Genomic DNA, 19,349 nt, shown 5'->3' with positions numbered 1-19,349 from the left:
GGACTGTCTGGCCCTGGATATTGGGAGGGCCCTGAGGGCGGAGCACCGGTTCAAGTTGTCTTTATGAGCCCAGCACTCAGCCTCAGGCTGTGAATACTGACACCAACACATCCTGAGAGCCGGGGCTGAGCTGGTGACAGTGGCCGCTTTGGTACTGACTTCACTGGAGTTTATAGCCGGCATGTCTGTGCACCAGCAGCTAATATAGATGCTGGCAATCGTCATGCGTCAGTGCCCTGTGCTTTGGAACCCTTGAAACAGCGCCATGAGGGAGGAGCGGCTGTCCCCATGTCACACACGAGGAAATAAGACCAAGAGAGGCAAAGTCACTTGCCAAAGGCCACACAGCTGGTGAGTGGCAGTGCTGGGAGTTGGAACCAGGTCCATCTGACCTCAGATGAGCTAATCTTGGGGTAAGGCCAAGGTCCATTCTAGGCTAGATGTTCAGAGAGGGGTCCCCTGCACCTGCATGGTGTGCCCGCTTGTCCTGGCCTACCCTCTACCAGGAACCCCAAGGGCGAGTCCCCGTCCTCCCTCCTCTGGGCATCCTGCAGATCAGTGTGTCACTGTCATCGTGTGTGAGTGCACTGCCGGCTCCCGGCATTTGCAGCCAGCTTGCTGGAGTTGACACATGACATGATGCCCAGCCCTCCCAGCTCATCCTCCGTGTCCAGGAAGGGAGGGGCCTGCCTGTGGGAGGTGCTGCCTTTGCTGACTCGCCCTTCCTTGTGACGTGACCACCTTGGAGATGGCAGGCGGGGAAGCCCAGGTCACAGCCACCATCCTAAAGCCACTCCCCTAGCCGTCCATGGCCAGCCCTCCCTATGGTCGACCAGCTGGGAAGATTCAGGTCTTTAAAAACATTTCAGAAATGTAATAAAAAATATGTGACCCAGAAATTAACTCCATCCAGATGCAGGGGTCTTTGTTGTGTGGGTGTGTGTTCTGTAAATGGCAGAAGGTGAAGCACCAAAGGCTGGTTTATGGAGCAAGAGGTGAAGGCAGCCAAGACAGCAGATCACGAATTTTTTTAGAGTATTTTGGGATATTTACTGATTCAAATTCTTTTGGTGTTTTCCAAGCAGTAAACAAAACCTCCTCTGATGGAGGACCCGCACTGAGCGTCTTGCCGGGGCACAGGAGCAGATCCATCAGCAGGAAGAGCAGCGGCCACCAGTGTGGGCTGGAAGTCCCCATCACCACCCCACCAGGAAGTCACGTTGGAGGGTGGAGGAGGAGAGTTCCTGAGGCCAGCAGGTCAGAACAAGACACTGGCTCAGCTGGAAGATGGCCAATGGCTCCTCCGCCAACCTTGTCTACTGGCCGGGTGCGGTGGCTCACGCCTGTAATCCCAACACTTTGGGAGGCCAAGGCCGTTGGATCACGAGGTCAGGAGTTAGAGAGCAGCCTGACCAATATGGTGAAACCCCATCTCTACTAAAAATACAAAAATTAGCCAGGCATGGTAGCACACACCTGTAATTCCAGCTACTCAGGAGGCTGAGGCAGGAGAATCGCTTGAAGCTGGGAGGCGGAGGTTGCACTGAGCTGAGATTGCGGCACTGCACTCCAGCCTGGGCGACAGAGCCAGGCTCCATCTCAAAAAAAAAAAAGGGAGTATGGCGCCCACTGGCAGGAGCAGCCTCCGGTTCATGAGACAAGGCGGATGACCTTGGCAACTATGGTGTGAGCTCAAGAAGTCAGGGCTGTGTGAATTCAAATCTTAGCTCGGCAAAATTCTCTCTTTGTGATTTTGGGAAACTGAGCCTCAGTTTCCTTGTCTGTGAAATGGGGATACCCAGACCCCCTACTTCATGGTGTGGCTGTGAGATAGTGTGAGAGTCTGGACAGAGAGGACAGACCCCAGGAGTACTGGCTCATGTGATTAAGGCACAGAGAGAGTGCTTAATAGGTCTAGACCCAGAGAGGCAAAGTGCCTTGTCCATGGTCACACAGCAGGATCGAGGTTGTCCAGTGCAGTGATGGTGTGTGGGCTTTGGGCCTGGATATACCTGGTGAAGCAGAGTCTATTGCTCCCAAAATACCACTGCGCCTGGCTGAGGGCATTCCCAGTAGCATCAGTCCCTCTGTCTCTCCTCACCCCACGGGTAACAGGCTTGTACAAGTGATGTACGTACTTTGGCCAATGAAACATGAGCAAAAATGCTATGGCCACATCTGAGCAGAAGCTTAGAGACACGACGTGTGTGGCTTCACCGCTGCCTTCTCTCTCTACTGCTAGGCCATCATCCTGCCCAGGATGGGACCTGCTTCTCCAGCCTCATCACAGGATGCTTTACGCACAGAACCACGAGAGCACAAGAAGGACCCAGAGCATGAGCTAAAAGGAAGTTTTTGCTTCCCAAGCTCCCGGAGCCTTTGAGGGTGCTCCTCCTCTCAGCATAACTGAGCTCAGGATGGCCAATATGGCTGTGTCCCCTGTGTGCTGCATGGCTGCAGGCAGGCCTTCACCCTCTCTGGCCTCAGCCCTAGTGAATGGGGCTTGTGGAAGTGGAAGATCCTTCATAGATAACAGATGAAAGGCGTCAGCGTGAGTCAGACCCCTTGTGTTGGAGGAAGTCCTCATAAGTGTTCATTCATTTCCTTTCCCTGGGGAAGGGCAGGGCTTTGGGGGTCAGAGATTTCATGTGTGGCCAAGGGAGGGACAACAGGGCATGCCTGCACAAGCTGAGGCCTTTGGGTGCACCGTTCTGTCTTCCTAGAGTCTCTCCCCCGCTGCCACCCCCTGCAGCCCATCTGCCTGGCGAAGAAACGCCCATGCATGGTGGAGGATGCCACTCCCAGCCACCTCCTCCAGAGACACTTTCACTGTCCCCAGAGAGAAGTGACCACATCCCCCACACAGCCTGGCCACCAGGACCCCCAAACAGAGGCTTACACAGATTGCTCAGGGGCCTGGGTCTGAGTCACCATTGCTGGTGCCTGGTGGCACCCTGGCATGGAAAGGCATGCAGTACACTTCTCAGCACACTGGGGCCTCTGCCCCACCCCTCTCTCCGCAGTCTCTCTACGGCCCACGTGGCTGGAAGCAGGCATCTCGCCATGGTGGTGGGCCTGGCGAGGCTGCCTGCTCTCGCTCTGCCTTCCTGCCAGGCAGCCAGAACCAAAACAAACCGTTCTGTTCCTCCAGAAAAAAACAAATAAATAAGTCAGAAGCGCTCTCCTTTTCCCTGTTACCAGCCCCACCTCCTGGCTGATTCACCAGCAGGGAGAGCTGTGGTGGGGGTGGGGGATGCGGGAGGACCAGGAGCTCTGCATCTGTGTAAAGCCCCTTTTGGGAGTCACACTGGCCTGGTCCATCTCAATGGGCTGCTAGCAAGTGCTAACCTGTCTAGGATACGGGAATGTCCAGCCTCTTGGCTGAGATCTGGCACAGTCCCCAGTGGCACAGAAGTCCTGGCCTTCTAGATGCACCAGGGGGTGGCAGAACCAGGGCTCCAGAGCCTCTCAGGCCTTGACACCCATGTGGTCTGGGACAGGTGACTTCCCCAGCCTGGGCTCCAGCCCCTCCCTCCACCCATGGTGAGGATTAAGGGGCACCACAGGTGTCTTACCCAGGGGAGCCTGTGATATTGTGTGGCCAGAGCCCCAAAGCACAGGACAGGCACAGAGGTGGACTCTACCTGGGTCCCCTTGCACATGCAGGCCCTCTCCTACCCATTCAATGACTCGAGACTTCAGCCCAGCTTCCTCCTCCCCAAGGCTCATCTTCAAGGCCCACCCTCAAGTCATCCTGTCTGCCACTAGGCCAGCCCCACCTGGACAGCAAGCCCTACTTCAGCTCCCTGGGCTTGGGTCCTCTCCCCAAGGTCCTTGAACTTGTGCAGCTGGGAAGCGACTTCCATGACCTTTGACCATGAGTTCTCCAGCTCCCCTCAGTGGGGTCCAGGTCTGGCCTAGGCCGCCTTCCTGTCTCCTGCCCTGCAGACACACTATGTCCTCTGGGGCCTTATCCCAGGCATGGCCCATGCAGCACAAAGCCAGCTAAAGCCCTCCAGGGACGCTTGATGGGCTCAGAAGAAAGTCTATCCACCCCACCTCCCAGGCTAGACAGGACCCCCCTGCCCCCACCTGCTGTTTCTTGTCTTGTTCCCCTTGCTTTTCCGCTGGGCTGCAGAGAATTCTGCCCAAAGTGCTCCTTCCTCTGGGGTGTGGGGCTGCCACCTTCTTAAACACTGTCAGGTCTCAAGAATCAAGCATCACGCCTGCCTGCGCAGGAGCACCTATGACAGGAGAGGCCTGCGGGAGGAGTGGGAGCCACGTCCTCCTCTGTGTGGGCTCCGGACTCACACCCATGGAGAGGGAAGGTGGTGAGGGGACTGCTGGAGAATGACAAGGGATGGGATCTCCCCAGGGCAGCAGCTTAGCTGGAGATGATTCTGTGCCCCCACAGTTGGCACTGTCAGGAGCCATTGCTGCTTATCACCGGGTTGGTGGAGGCCATCAGGAGGTTACTAGACATCTCACAATGCACAGAGTGGGCCCCACATGGAGCACGACCCGGCCCCAGATGTCAGTGGTGCTGGGGTGGGATCCCCGCTCAGGGGCCCTCTCCCCAGTCGGATCTGCCTCTGTGGGTAGAAGCTCCAGAACGAGTAATATGATTCCAGACCGTCTGGGTTGGCTGCTGGCTCTGCTACTAACCGCTGCCTTCATCAGGCAAGTGACTCAACCTCTCTGTGCCTCCCCTTCCTCATCTGTAAAATGGGCTGAGGATGGGCTGCCAGGTGGCCACAGTGGCCTGATGAGGAGAGGGTTGAGCGTAGAGACTCAGCAAAATTATGTGCCCCGAGAACACTTCTTCCAGCTAAGGATTAAAATGTAAGTTAAAATTCTGATCCTCGATACTCGCATTCTCCCCAGGGGAGGCCTTTATTTTGCAGCCTGGCTCTTCATCAGCAGCCGCCAGGACCCCCTGTGCTGTGGAGTGGAGCGTTCCGTGTGAAATCCTGTGCAAATATGCAGATTATAGAAACCTGTGGGCTTCAGCATGAGGATCCCAGACACCAGTCACCAGACCTTGGAGAAGTCTGGTTGTTTTGCCAAGCCTTGTCTGGCATTCTGCCAGAACCTGCAACATGACAGGGCCCTCACCCCAGTCCTGGCACTACCCTCCTCCTTCAGGGAATCAGTTCCTTGTCTCAGAAGGCTTGGGTCAAATCCCAGACCTGATTCCAGCCCTGATGTGATGGACAGGGATTGCTGAGCGACTTCACACACAGAATTATTCTAAGGGCTGAGCAGATGGCAAGAGATTCAGGGGAAGCACCCGTGCATTTGAGGAAGGCAGGCTGGGGAGCTGGCCTAGGTGGGAGGTGGGGAGGTTTGGAAGAGGCAGCTTCCCTCTGAGTGAGTGCAGCATGGTGGCAAAGCCCTTCAGCTCCAACATCAGATAGAGATCAAGGCTCACACCCCCAACCCACCACCTCCCTTCAACAAATGCCCCATTCAGGAAGATTTTTCCTTAGCATGAAAAAATACATCTGCCCCTAAAACTCAGCCTCATGCTTATTGGGAAAATAAGTTGAAGCATCACATTCAAATCAGAAGAAGATAAGGAACCTGACAATTCTAAAGGCTGTTTTAGAGGCACTAGCCAATGCAATCAGACAGGAAAAAGAAGTGAGGCACAAAAGTGGCAAGGCAGGGTGATAAAATTATCATTGTTTGCAAGTGGAATAATTGGAAACCTAAAAGAACTGAAAAAAAAAAAAAAAGGAATTTCAGTAAGGTGGCTGAGTGCAAAATTTCTGTCTCAAAATCATTGCTTTTAACAATATATAGTGGAAGGAAATACCAATCAAACATGAAAAGAAACAACTTGAAATTAGTGCAAAATATACATCTAATATATACACAAAGAAATCTCTAAATTGCTAGGAAAGAAAATTTGAACAAATGGAAAGACATTTGTATAGAAATGTTCAGCATCATGAAAAGTCATCCTTGGATTGACCTATGAATTCAATATGATCTCAGTAAAAAATACTAACTGGATTTTTTTGGGGTAGGTAGGGGTACTGCACAGCTAATTCTAAAGTTTGTATGACAGAAGTGCCAGGGAGAGCCTGCTAAGACATTAAAATGTATTAAAAGTCACAGTAGTTTACACAGTGAGGTCCTAGCGTATACCCAGAGCAACAAAAGCCAAGTACGCATCACGCTCTATCTCAATACTCATATTCTGTATATTAAGGTATTTGGTAAGTTTGCATTTCATTTCAGGGGAAAAGAGAAGGTCCATTTAATAAATGGTGTTGGAATAACCAGCTACCCATTTTCAAAAAGTAAAATAAAATTTAATTCCTACTTTAAAACTTTCATCAAAGTAAATTCCAGATAGTTCAAATACTTAAAAACAAAAAATTAAAATGTAAAAGAATCAGAAAACATGGTGGCATTTTTAATGACCTCAGAAGAGGAAAAGTCTTTCTTAGTGTGATGTAAAAGCCAGAAGCCATAAAAGAAAAACAAAATTGATAAAATGTGATTACAAAACAATTAAAAATTAAACATGAGGAAAAAGCACAATAAAGTCAAAGTCACACTGAAGAAACATTGGTATGAAAACATCCAACAATGAGAAGATGGTAAGATATTTGCAACTCATCATATTTCCTTAATATGTAAAAAGCACCCATAAATAAATAAGAAAAAGACCAAAAATTCAATGGAAAAATGGCTAGCTCAATAGGCATAAACAGCTAGCTCACAGTAAAAGAAACACAAATGTCTCTCAGACATGTGAAAAGATGACCAGCATCACTCATAATAGAGAAAGGCATGCTGTTTTCAAACCCCATGACTTTACTTAGCATGTTCTCATGAGTTTTCCACAAACTCTTTCTCTTTTTCCACACCTGTCGTCCCCTCCATCAGGTCCCTGATCCCAATGTATTTTAATCACCTTAAGGAGAAGAACTGCATGGGATTAATCTCTGGGTCAATGGTGTCAATCAGTATTTCTTGAATAAGTGAAGAATGAATGAAGGAACCTGGGCCCAGTAGATTACAGGCCAAGGCGCCTTCTGTGCCTAAAAGCTTTTGACATCCTTAACCTCACTTAGCTTCTGTGGTAGCCCTGCAAAGTGAGTATTCTGTGTCTATTTTTTCTTTCTTTCTTTCCTTTTTGAGATGGAGTTTCACTCTTGTCTCCCAGGCTGGAGTGCAATGGCACGATCTCTGTTCACTGCAACCTCCACCTCCTGGGTTTAAGTGATTCTCCTACCTCAGCTTCTTGAGTAGCTGGGATTACAGGCACCTGCCACCACGCCCAGTTAATTTTTGTATTTTTAGTAGAGACAGGGTTTTACCATGTTGACGAGGTGGTCTCGAACTCCTGACCTCAGGTGATCCACCTGCCTCATTCTCCCAAAGTACTGGGATTACAGGCATGGGTCCCTGTGTCCATTTCTCACAGATGAGAAGGCTGAAGCTTAGAAGGCACAATAGGCCAGAAGCCCTGCTCATCCGAAGACTCTCCCAGCCTCCTTCCAGGCCCATCTAACCTGGTAGTGGTTATCCAACTGCCTTCCCAGGTGATGGGACTTTGGGAGGCAGATTGCCTTGCCTGGGGCCCGAGGCAGTGGGGTTGTGACCCCCCCGCACCCCCGTGGCACTCACTTGTGCATGTAACCCTCGGAGCTGGCCGTGAGGTTCGCCTGCATCACCGCCTGGAACTCCGTCTCATTGCAGCAGTATTTGAAGACCGTGTTGTTATGGTGACAACAGAGGATGAAAGTTTTGTTGTCCGAGAGCCGGGGGCAGTGGAAGCCGAAGTGGTAGCGGCCTTTGTGGTCTGTGTATGGTTCGCAGACCCGGAAATGTGCAGACAAGACTGGAAGACAGAGTCACTGGGCTCAGAGGGGTCCCTCGCCAGTCCATGAGTGCCAAGAGGAAAGGGGACTGGCCTGCCTCTTCTAGGGTCCTGCCTGCTTCTTCCCTCCCCTGGAACTCTGTGGTCCACTGTGAGCCTCCTCTCTGGCCTCCCATTACCCCCAGCCTCCCTCCCTGGTTATACCCTCCCCAGCCCTGGTTACTCTCTGCGTCACCCAGACTGGGGGTCCTGGAGGGCAGGGCTGGCTCTCCTGCCTCGGTGGACACATTTGACATGCAGCAGGCACTCAATTAGGAAATCAGCCTTAAGTGAGCATCTACTGTATGCCTCACAGGCCCATCTCATTTGACTCACACAGCCAAGAAAATTTGAGATCCCACTTTACAGATGGAGAAGCTGAGACTCAGAGAGCTAAGGTGACTGGTCCGAGTTAAGTGTTGGAGGGGCAGGAATGGACCCCAGGCCTGGATCCGAAGTCTGGGGCCCTCTCCAGTCTTCTGTTGCTAGCTCTTTGTTGGCCATGGTGGGCCTGTTGCTAAGCCCAGGCTGGCCCGGGCCGGGGGCGGTGGCTGGCACTGGTGCAAGGACCTCTTGGGTACCTCTTGTGTCAAAAACAGCAGGCCCTCCGTGCCTTGGTTTCTACTAAATGAACACCCTAGACCCCAAGGTCCCCAAGATCCTGCCTCGGTCACCCCTGCCTCACAGTGGTAGCACTGCCCCAGCCTAGAGCCCTCCTACCTCTCTGCTCACGGGCGGAGGTCCCCATTCAGCCCCCAATGCTACTGCAAGGCCAGGACGATATTTACGCGTCATGCCAATGGTGATAAACAGGACTGAAAGCCTGAACAAATGTAACAATGGAAAAATCCTAGAGCTGCTGTCTCAGGCTTAATTAGTATCTTCATAAAAGAGATCGCTGTATCTAATTTGTATTGCTGAAAAGGGGCTTCGCTGGCTGAACACATTCCTTCAACCACAAAGGCACTGGTTTTGCAGGAGCTCCCCCAGCTCGTTGAAAGCTCTGTGTCTGCGGAGAGGTTATTAGACTGCAGCCCACACAGTCCCCGCCTGCCCACCCAGGGCTGCCGCAGGGGAGTCCCAGCTGGGCTGGGCTGGCAGGTGGGCAGGCGGTCTTCACGCGCCGGGGTGCTGAGGCTGCCCGGGGGCGGGGGTGTGTGAAATTCTACATCCCTTCCCCCACAGAAAGTACTCTCTTCTGTGGAGATGGGCATGACCACTGTGAGAGAAAGGTCCCAGCTTTTGGGGGGCTGGGGGAGCTTCTGGGTGCTGGTAGTGGGCTTGGCAGGGCTCCCCAGACAGCAAAGTCCAAGCCATGCCCAGGCCAGGGGTCTGGGGGCCACCCAGCTGCTCTCCCCACCCCAGGTGCTTCCCATGATTTGGCTCCCCTGGTCATTCTCAACCTTAAGAAAGAAGGACACCCTCTGGGGATGCAGAGGCTATGAACAAAGCACCCAACTTATTCCCACGGTACAGGGGACAGCACTGCGGCTCAGAGCAGCAGCTCTCCAAGTGTGGCCCCCGATCTGCCTCAAGGACATCCCCAGAGTTCTTGTCAGAAATGCAGTTCTCAGGCCAGCTTCTGAATCAGAAGCTCCGGGGTAGGCCCTGCCATCTGTCCTGGCAGGTGCTTCAGGAGGTGCTGATGGGCTAGGGTTTGGGACCCTCTAGCCTAGAGGCCAGGGGCAGAGGCAGCTGGCCCATCTCGGCCACTGTCTGGGCCACTGCCCAGGTGGTCAGAAAGTCTAGCTCAGGCCCCATGAGCAGCCCATGAGGCTACCACAGGACTCAGGGAGGGAAGGGACAGAGCGGCAGGGCAGCATGGAGGAGGTGGCCTTTGAGCTGGGCCTTGAGGGACTGGGAGGAGGCTGATGTGCAGAGCTGGGGGCAGGGGAGGGCAGGCCCGGCCAGGTGAGGGGATGGAAAGGGTCCTACCTGGTAACAGCACCCAGCTCACCCAGTACCAGCACCCAGCTCACCCGGCCACCACTGGACAGTCAGAGCCACAGGCTTTAGCCATTTGGTAATGATGAGGCTTCCCCGGCTGCTTCCCCAGAGCCAACAGTGCCCTGGGCTGGGAGCCAGGACAAGTGGGTGGGAGTCCTGGCAGGGGACTGCCTGAGCCATTGTGATCTCTCTGGCCTCCTCTCCTCACTGATGAAAGACTAATGGTCTCTCAGGGGGCTTGAGGGCTCCCAGAGCGTTTTGTGAACGGCAAGGCGCAGCCCCCACCTAGAGCTAGAGGCCGTGCGTGCATTCGGGACAGTAAGGGCAGCATCTTTGGGCTTCTGTTCTGGGGCGCGGCGTGACTCCAGGCCGAGGGATGCTCTGTTAGGAGGCCAGCCCCAGCAGAGCAGGGACACTAAGAAGACAGCCGCATTTGGGCCCCAGGCCTCAACCATGAACACATCCCCGTGTGCAGAGCTCCATGTAACTCCTGCACCTGGATGGCCCTCATTCAACGGCTGAGGCGTGACCTCCGTCCGTCTACTTTCCTTCTCTGAGTCTGACCTTCCTCATTTGTAAAATGGGCTGAGTGGATTCATCCTCTAAGGGCAGTGAGGACCAGGTGAACCAAAACATGGGAAGCACCTGGGGTGCAGAGAGCAGCTGGGTGGCCCCCAGACCCCCTGGCCTGGGTGTGGCTTTGGCTTTGCTGTCTGGGGAGCCCTGCCAAGCACCCCCAGACACCCTCATAGCCTCCCTCTGAGCTGCCCCCAGCAAAGGGGTGGGGGCTGCAAACCACCAGCCTGGTGTCAGTGACACTGTTAGAACACACCGGCATGAGGAGGTGCAGAGACACATGGAGACAGAGACATACAGAGACAGAAACAGAGACAGACATGGACACAGAGAGACAGTGATGGATACAGACACAGAGACACAGAAAGACAGATGGAGACAGAGACAGAGAGACAAAGACAGAGACAGACAGAGACAGAGAGACAGAAACAGAGACAGAGAGACAGAGACAGAGAGACAGAGACAGAGAGAGACAGAGACAGAGAGACAGAAACAGAGAGACAGACAGAGATAGACACAGACACAGAAACAGACACAGACACGGAGACGCAAAGACAGAGACAGAGGGACAGAGATAGAGACAGAGAGACAGAAACAGAGAGACAGAGATGCAGAGACAGAAAGAGAAAGAGAGACAGAGACCCAGAAACACAGAGAGACAGGGAGCAGAAGCCGGAGAGCTGGAGAGGGCTCCTGGGGGAGCGGGCCCTGGCTGGCGTGCAGGGCTGCCCTTGCCCTTGGGCTGCTCAGGTCTAGCTGGGAGGTGCAGGGGATTCCGTTTGTGCCAATCATCCTTGTAACCAGAAGAGCAGAAGCCTGCCTGTGACCTAAGCTGGAAACCCAGGGACAGCCCAGGAGGCCAGTCGGGCTAGAATCCACTAACTGCGTTGTCCCAGGCAAGTCAGCTCCCTCTCCAGGCCTCAGTGTCCTCATCTATAAAATGGGATGACTGGGACACTGCCTAACTGTCTCGCAGGGGCGAAGGAGAGAATGCGAGTCAGGGCTTCTCCCAAGGGTCCTGGCAGCCAGGTGAGCTCCACGGCACGTTCAGGACTGTGGTGCACAACGGAGACAGAGACAGAGAGACAGAGGCAGACAGAGGCAGAGAGACAGAGACAGAGAGACAGAGACAGGCAGAGACCAACCACACAGCACCTCCTCACCAGAGGGCATCAGTAAGGTGGAGGACTAAAGGCAAGCCTCTGTGTGCCCCCAGAACCCCAGCTGGGCCAGCACGAACCTTAGGAAGGGACCATGCCCTCCCCATGCCGCCCCCACCCACAGCATCCACGGAGGTTTTACCTGCAGAAAACAGCAACGAGAAGAGGACGGCGAGCACGTTCAAGGACTGCTGGCCACAACTGGTCATCGTTTGGCTGGCATTGATCCGTCCAGAGCTGCCTGTTCAAGGAGAGGCTGGTATGTGGGCTGCCTCGCCTGACACTGGCTTTGCTGCCCACAGCGGGGGATGGGCAGGTGGGCAGCAGGCAGGAGAGGGAGTTTGCCAGGAACAGGGGCCAGGCACGGACGATGGAGACGCCGCCATCCAACTACCCTTCTGGAATGAATGACCTTCCCCCACAAGCCAACTGTCACCTCCTTTTCTTTTCATGGCAAAATGGGACTTAATCAAAGGAGGATGGATGGCTCAGGTAGTAGAAATGACCAGTGGGCAGATGCCAGCGGGCAGGCACCAGAACTGGAGAAGTGAGGACGCCCAGGCTGGCTCGGCCACCTGAGGGGCTTCCAGGACCCAGGTCCTCTGCCGTGTTGCTAGGGTGAGGGGGTTCATGGTGACTTCCATGAACCCCTCCACAAGTATGCACGGAGCCAGGCAGCTTCCCAGACACAAGGCACACAGCAGTGTATGAAACAGAAACGGTTCCTCCCTGGAGTCTCTGTGTTCTACTCGGGAAGGCTAACAACACGCAAACAAATGAATGTTTAAAATGCTCCAGGCTTCTGAGGGCATATCCTAAGGTGTGGAAAGCAGGGACCCGGACAGATACACACACACTCGCGTTCCCAGCTGCATCCTTCACCTTGGCCAAAGGTGGAGGCAACCCACGTGCCCATCAAGGGAAGGGTGGGTCAACAGTAGGTGTGATCCCTCACACAATGCACATTTCTCTCCCTACAGAAGAGGGAAACTACGATACCCACTCCAGCAGGGGGAACCCAGAGGCCATTATGCCCAAACTAGGCGAGGCACAGAACAGAGGGTGAGATTCCACCTACATGGGGTCCCTCGGAGAGTCACATTCATAGGGAATTTGTCATCGGGTCAAAAGCAGAATGGAGGGTGCCAGGAGCTCGGGGGAGGCGGATGGGGAGTGAGTGTTTCATGGGTGAGAGTTTGGGAAGATGAGATGGTTCTGGAGCTGTGTGGAGGTGAGGGTCACACTACACCGTGTATTCACTCAGTACCACTGACTGCCCGCTTCAAAAGGGTTAAGGGTGGCCAGGCGCGGTGGCTCATGCCTGTAATCCCAGCACTTTGGGAGGCTGAGGCGGGTGGATCACCTGAGGTCGGGAGTTCGAAACCAGCCTGACCAACATGGTGAAACACCATCATTCCTAAAAATATAAAAATTAGCCATGGTGGCAGGCGCCTGTAGTCTCAGCTACTCAGGAGGCGGAGGCAGGAGAATTGCTTGAACCCAGGAGGTGGAGGTTGCAGTGAGCTGAGATAGCCCTACCATTGCACACCCCAGCCTGGGCAACAGAGCTAGACTCCGTCTCAAAAAAAAAAAAGTAGGGTTAGAGTAGTAAGTTCCCTGTAATGTATGTTTTACCACGATAAATTTTTTTTTTTTAATGTTATAAAGGAAAGTAAAGCAAGGTGTGGCTGCGGAGTGCTTCAGAGAAGGGAGATGGGGGGCGGCTTTAGAAGGGCAGTAAGGAGGGCCTCTCTGAGAAGATCGAGTTTGTGCAGACCCTTGAGTGAGGCGGGAGAGGCCACGTGCCTCTCTGGAAAAGAGTGCTGCGGACCAGGGCGCAGCAGGGGCAAAGGCCCTGGGGTGGAGGCAGTGAGGAGGCAGCTGGGGCAAAGGCCCTGGGTTTGGGGTATCAGCAGGGCCACTCGAGACAGGCCTTGGGCCTTGAGGGGACAGGATTACAGACTGTGATCACCCCCGTCTCCCATAGGAGTTGGAAATGGAGGCTAGGAGAGGCCATCTGTGTCCTCTCTGTAACAGTGTCATCCTCCCAGAGCCCCTGTTGCCTGCGTGTATCTGGCAGGAGGGGTGGAGATTAGAGATGGAGGTTACTTTGCTGAGAATCTGCCTGGCTCTGGGCCAGAAGAGGTACTGTACCCCATCCTCTCCCTTGAGGCACGCTGTTATGGTACGTGAATTGTGTTCCCCCCAAATTCACATGTTGAAGTCCCCCAGGACTCAGAAGGTGAGCTGGTTTGGAAAGAGGGTCATTGTGGAGGTCATTAGTGAAGATGAGGTCATCATGGTGGCGTAGGGTGGCCCCCTGATCCAAGAAGACTGGTGTTTTTTATAAAAAAGGAAAATTCAGACAAGAAACACAAGTGCAGGGAAGACGCCAGGGGAAGATGGAGGCAGAGCTTGGGGTGATGCACGTATAAGCCAAGGAACGCCACAGATACCAGCGAACCGCCAGGAACAGATTCGCCCTTACAGCCTCAGAAGGACCCAACCCTGCTGACACCTTGACCTGGACTTCCAGCCTCCGGGCTGAGACAGTGAATTCCTCCTGTGGAAGCCTCCTGGTTTGAGAAGCCCTGCTAGGCAGCCTGAGCCAAGAGATGCAACCTCGAGTGGCACCTGCTCCCGGGAAGGGCTGGGTTGGGTCCACAGGAGGAAGCTCATCTGTATAGCTGGGGGCGGGGTCTGAGGTGAGGATGGTGGGGCCTGGAGAGCCTGGCATCCCACCTGGGCAGGAGACCCTGAGGACCTTCTGGCCTGGCTGAGCCACCCTCCCACCCCTCAGCCCCACCCCCACCATCTGCAAAGCAGACTCTTCAGAGTCCGCTCCAGCCTGTCAATGCCAAGTGAGGCCCCCTGCCCCCCGAGAGGATGGTTTTGGAGTCGAACACACAGAGCAGGGATTTTCTGCCAGACCACACGTTTCTGAAAGAAGAGATGGTGGAAGATGATGTGCAGCCCGAAGAACCGAGCCCCTCTGCTTGCCCAGACTGTCCCGGCACCTGCTCTGGGCCCTGGGAGCCGGCTGGCGGCTGCCTTGCCCTCCAGAGCTCACAGCCTGGTCAGGGAGAGCAGAGGGGACACCAAGCTGGGTCCCAGGGCAGCTCTGAATACTGCTTTACTGGGGACAGAGTTAGGGCTCAAGGCAGCAGAAAGGAAAGCCACTCGGGCAACTCAGAGGTTGGAGACTTCAGAGTGAGGAGACAGGGCAAGACTCAAGGCCAAAGGCACAGCGCTCATGGCCTCGCCCTGGCCCGGGGCCCCAGTCTCTTCCCCTGCAGCATGGCTTTTGTGGCTGGACCAGGAACGTCAGGTGCTGTCCTTGTGACGTCTGGTTTGCCAGAACAAGGAAAGGGACCGTCAGGATTGTAAAATGCCCCTGAAATGCAGGCCTCTAACACCAAGCTTACTCAAGCTTACTCATCTCTTCCTCCAGGAGGGGCCCCTCCCGTCCACCTGCACTCTCTGCTCCCACCGCTGCCCTGCTCCTCCCGGGGAACTGTAAGCTGCTTAACTGCTCTGGGCCTGGGCCTCCTCCCAGCCTCCTTCAGGCCCTATTGGGAGGATGAGCCGAGGTCAAGCCTCCAGGAGTGCTCAGGAATGGATTTCTCCCAGGGAGTCCTATGGATCAGCCCTGGAAAACACGCCGTGAGAGTGGAGAATGAGGGGCCTCCGAGATGCCTCCCCACGCTCCATCTCCCCCGTGCTCTGAGATGCCTCCTGCTGTGCTCCATTCTACAGATGGGGAAGCTGAGACCCAAGGACAGTTGAAACAGGTCCCCAGTCTCCCGATCCTCCAGCCCCCTAGGGCGGGGCTGCCCCACTTCTGTGACTGGGGCTCAGGTCCAAGAGCTGGTGGGTTTGCTGAGAGAATAAGGAGGATTTGCCTCAGCCACAGGCCTGGTCCTGGCTTCAGCTGCTCTGACTCCTTACAAAGCCCTGAGTGTACTGGTGGATCTTGGGGGGCTGTTGCTCACCCCTAGCGGGCCACCCTTTCTTCATCCCTAGGAGTCCAAATTCTGTACCACTTTAGAAGCTGCTCCAGTGCCACCTCCTCCAGGAAGCCTGCCTTGATTCTCTCAGCTAGAAAAAGTTTGCCCCTCCACTGAGTCCTATAGTATTGCATCTGTTTCTTCATTCATGTGTTAATTCATTTATTCATTCACTTATTCTCTCAGCACCCACTTGCTGACCTGCATTCTGGGCCGGGCCCTGGGCTGAGGCAAATCCAAAGCCCACTTCTAGGAACACAGAGGAAGTGAGTCCCTGCCCTCAGTGGGCACAGGCAGGGGTGCCCTCAGCAGCCTCCCATTATGCAATTCTTCCCAGGACCTCTTCTACCAGACCACGAGGTTCCTGGCCAGGGCTGACCCTCAGCCCCACCATCTGCTGAGCAGACCCCTACCTCTGTCTTCCCAAACCCAGGGTCCAGGGCTAGAGAGGCCTTTATGCCCCTGGGGGCAGTTCCAGAGACAAATGTGCTTGACAGAGATGTGCTGTGAGACAGCATGGGTCTGGGAAGGGACAGTATGCAGCCTGAAGCCGGGGGCTGAGGCTTAGGAAGTGCAGGGACTGGGTGGGAATCCCAGCCCTGCCTGAGGCACACCCCACAGTCATGTGGTTTGTTGTGGTGTGTCCCCACCACAACACGCTGTGGTTGCACTGGTCCCGTGTCCAGCCTGGGCTTCCCTTGGGGGTCTGTTCGGCATCCATGTCCTGGCTGTGCCCCCAACCCACAGGAGTCTGGCCTGAGATGGGTCAACATGCAATCAAAGCTACAGCCCTGTATGCTAGACAGAAGCCCCGGGGCATGTGAGGAACTCTGGACAAAGGGGTCAGGAAGCTTCTGCAGGAGGCGGTAGGGGCTGCCCTTACTCCCCGGGTCCCCAAGGCAGCTCAGGGCCAGAACTGAAAGCTGAATCCTCAGTGGAAAGAAAAACCCTCCGTATGTCACGAGAAGTTACCTAAGTAAAAATTCCATTTCTAATCATCTGAGACAGGGAAGCATAGAAGCCAACCTCCGCATTCCAAGCAGGGTCAGAAAGCTGCATTGAAAACCTCCCCAGGACTTGGGGACTGGCCAGCAGCTGTGACCCGGTCAGGATTCCACAAGGTGGCCAGCCTCACGGCCACAAGATTAATAACAGGCCAAAGCCATCACCTCGGGTCCCTCTGGGGTGTGCAAAGGGAAACCTGGGCTATGGGAGCTGTGATGATGGTGACGGTGAGTGGAGGGACCTGGGCTATGGGAGCTGTGATGATGGTGACGGTGAGTGGAGGGACCTGGGCTATGGGAGCTGTGATGATGATGGTGATGGTGAGTGGAGGGACCTGGGCTATGGGAGCTGTGATGATGGTGATGGTGAGTGGAGGGACCTGGGCTATGGGAGCTGTGATGATGGTGATGGTGAGTGGAGGGACCTGGGCTATGGGAGCTGTGATGATGATGGTGATGGTGAGTGGAGGGACCTGGGCTATGGGAGCTGTGATGATGATGTGAGTGTAGGGACCTGGGCTATGGGAGCTGTGATGATGGTGATGGTGAGTGGAGGGACCTGGGCTATGAGAGCTGTGATGATGATGGTGATGGTGAGTGGAGGGACCTGGGCTATGGGAGCTGTGATGATGATGTGAGTGTAGGGACCTGGGCTATGGGAGCTGTGATGATGGTGATGGTGAGTGGAGGGACCTGGGCTATGAGAGCTGTGATGATGGTGATGGTGAGTGGAGGGACCTGGGCTATGGGAGCTGTGATGATGATGGTGATGGTGAGTGGAGGGACCTGGGCTATGAGAGCTGTGATGATGATGGTGATGGTGAGTGGAGGGACCTGGGCTATGGGAGCTGTGATGATGGTGATGGTGAGTGGAGGGACCTGGGCTATGGGAGCTGTGATGATGATGGTGATGGTGAGTGGAGGGACCTGGGCTATGGGAGCTGTGATGATGATGTGAGTGGAGGGACCTGGGCTATGGGAGCTGTGATGATGGTGATGGTGAGTGGAGGGACCTGGGCTATGGGAGCTGTGATGATGATGTGAGTGGAGGGACCTGGGCTATGGGAGCTGTGATGATGATGATGATGTGAGTGTAGGGACCTGGGCTATGGGAGCTGTGATGATGATGTGAGTGGAGGGACCTGGGCTATGGGAGCTGTGATGATGATGGTGATGTGAGTGGAGGGACCTGGGCTATGGCAGCTGTGATGATGATGTGAGTGGAGGGACCTGGGCTATGGGAGCTGTGATGATGATGGTGATGTGAGTGTAGGGACCTGGGCTATGGGAGCTGTGATGATGATGTGAGTGGAGGGACCTGGGCTATGGGAGCTGTGATGATGATGGTGATGGTGAGTGGAGGGACCTGGGCTATGGGAGCTGTGATGATGATGGTGATGGTGAGTGGAGGGACCTGGGCTATGGGAGCTGTGATGATGATGATGATGTGAGTGGAGAGACCTGGGCTATGGCAGCTGTGATGGTGATGGTGAGTGGAGGGACCTGGGCTATGGGAGCTGTGATGATGATGATGATGTGAGTGGAGAGACCTGGGCTATGGCAGCTGTGATGGTGATGGTGAGTGGAGGGACCTGGGCTATGGGAGCTGTGATGATGGTGATGGTGAGTGGAGGGACCTGGGCTATGGGAGCTGTGATGATGATGGTGATGGTGAGTGGAGGGACCTGGGCTATGGGAGCTGTGATGATGGTGATGGTGAGTGGAGGGACCTGGGCTATGAGAGCTGTGATGATGGTGATGGTGAGTGGAGGGACCTGGGCTATGGGAGCTGTGATGATGATGGTGATGGTGAGTGGAGGGACCTGGGCTATGGGAGCTGTGATGATGGTGATGGTGAGTGGAGGGACCTGGGCTATGGGAGCTGTGATGATGATGGTGATGGTGAGTGGAGGGACCTGGGCTATGGGAGCTGTGATGATGGTGATGGTGAGTGGAGGGACCTGGGCTATGGGAGCTGTGATGATGGTGATGGTGAGTGGAGGGACCTGGGCTATGGGAGCTGTGATGATGATGGTGATGGTGAGTGGAGGGACCTGGGCTATGGGAGCTGTGATGATGGTGATGGTGAGTGGAGGGACCTGGGCTATGGAGCTGTGATGATGATGGTGATGTGAGTGGAGGGACCTGGGCTATGGGAGCTGTGATGATGATGATGATGTGAGTGGAAGGACCTGGGCTATGGGAGCTGTGATGATGATGGTGATGGTGAGTGGAGGGACCTGGGCTATGGGAGCTGTGATGATGATGATGATGTGAGTGGAGGGACCTGGGCTATGGCAGCTGTGATGGTGATGGTGAGTGGAGGGACCTGGGCTATGGGAGCTGTGATGATGATGATGTGAGTGGAGGGACCTGGGCTATGGGAGCTGTGATGATGATGTGAGTGGAGGGACCTGGGCTATGGCAGCTGTGATGGTGATGGTGAGTGGAGGGACCTGGGCTATGGGAGCTGTGATGATGATGATGATGTGAGTGGAGGGACCTGGGCTATGGGAGCTGTGATAATGATGTGAGTGGAGGGACCTGGGCTATGGGAGCTGTGATGATGGTGATGGTGAGTGGAGGGACCTGGGCTATGGAGCTGTGATGATGATGGTGATGTGAGTGGAGGGACCTGGGCTATGGGAGCTGTGATGATGATGTGAGTGGAAGGACCTGGGCTATGGGAGCTGTGATGATGATGGTGATGGTGAGTGGAGGGACCTGGGCTATGGGAGCTGTGATGATGATGATGATGTGAGTGGAGGGACCTGGGCTA

General features: G+C 54.7%; 1 protein-coding gene across 4 annotated transcripts in view; it reads right to left on the bottom strand.

Moving 5' to 3' along the window:
- The window catches only part of SHISAL1 (shisa like 1), a 170,234-nt gene that overhangs the window by 49,213 nt on the left and 101,672 nt on the right, over positions 1-19,349 (bottom strand). For 3 of the 4 annotated variants that reach the window (XM_054238725.2, XM_035265252.3, XM_078333362.1), the window contains exons 2-3: positions 11,702-11,800; positions 7,645-7,858 (exon numbers count right to left, since the gene is read on the bottom strand). The exons of the other annotated variant lie outside the window; for it this stretch is intronic. In XM_054238725.2, the coding sequence (XP_054094700.1) occupies positions 7,645-7,858; positions 11,702-11,768 (281 nt within the window). In that variant the 5' untranslated portion in view covers positions 11,769-11,800. The remainder of the gene's footprint in view (positions 1-7,644; positions 7,859-11,701; positions 11,801-19,349) is intronic. 4 annotated transcript variants of the gene reach the window in all.

Source organism: Callithrix jacchus, chromosome 1 (genome assembly GCF_049354715.1).
Source record: "Callithrix jacchus isolate 240 chromosome 1, calJac240_pri, whole genome shotgun sequence".
Lineage (NCBI taxonomy): Eukaryota > Metazoa > Chordata > Mammalia > Primates > Cebidae > Callithrix > Callithrix jacchus.
This window is presented reverse-complemented; position numbering and strand designations above follow the sequence as displayed.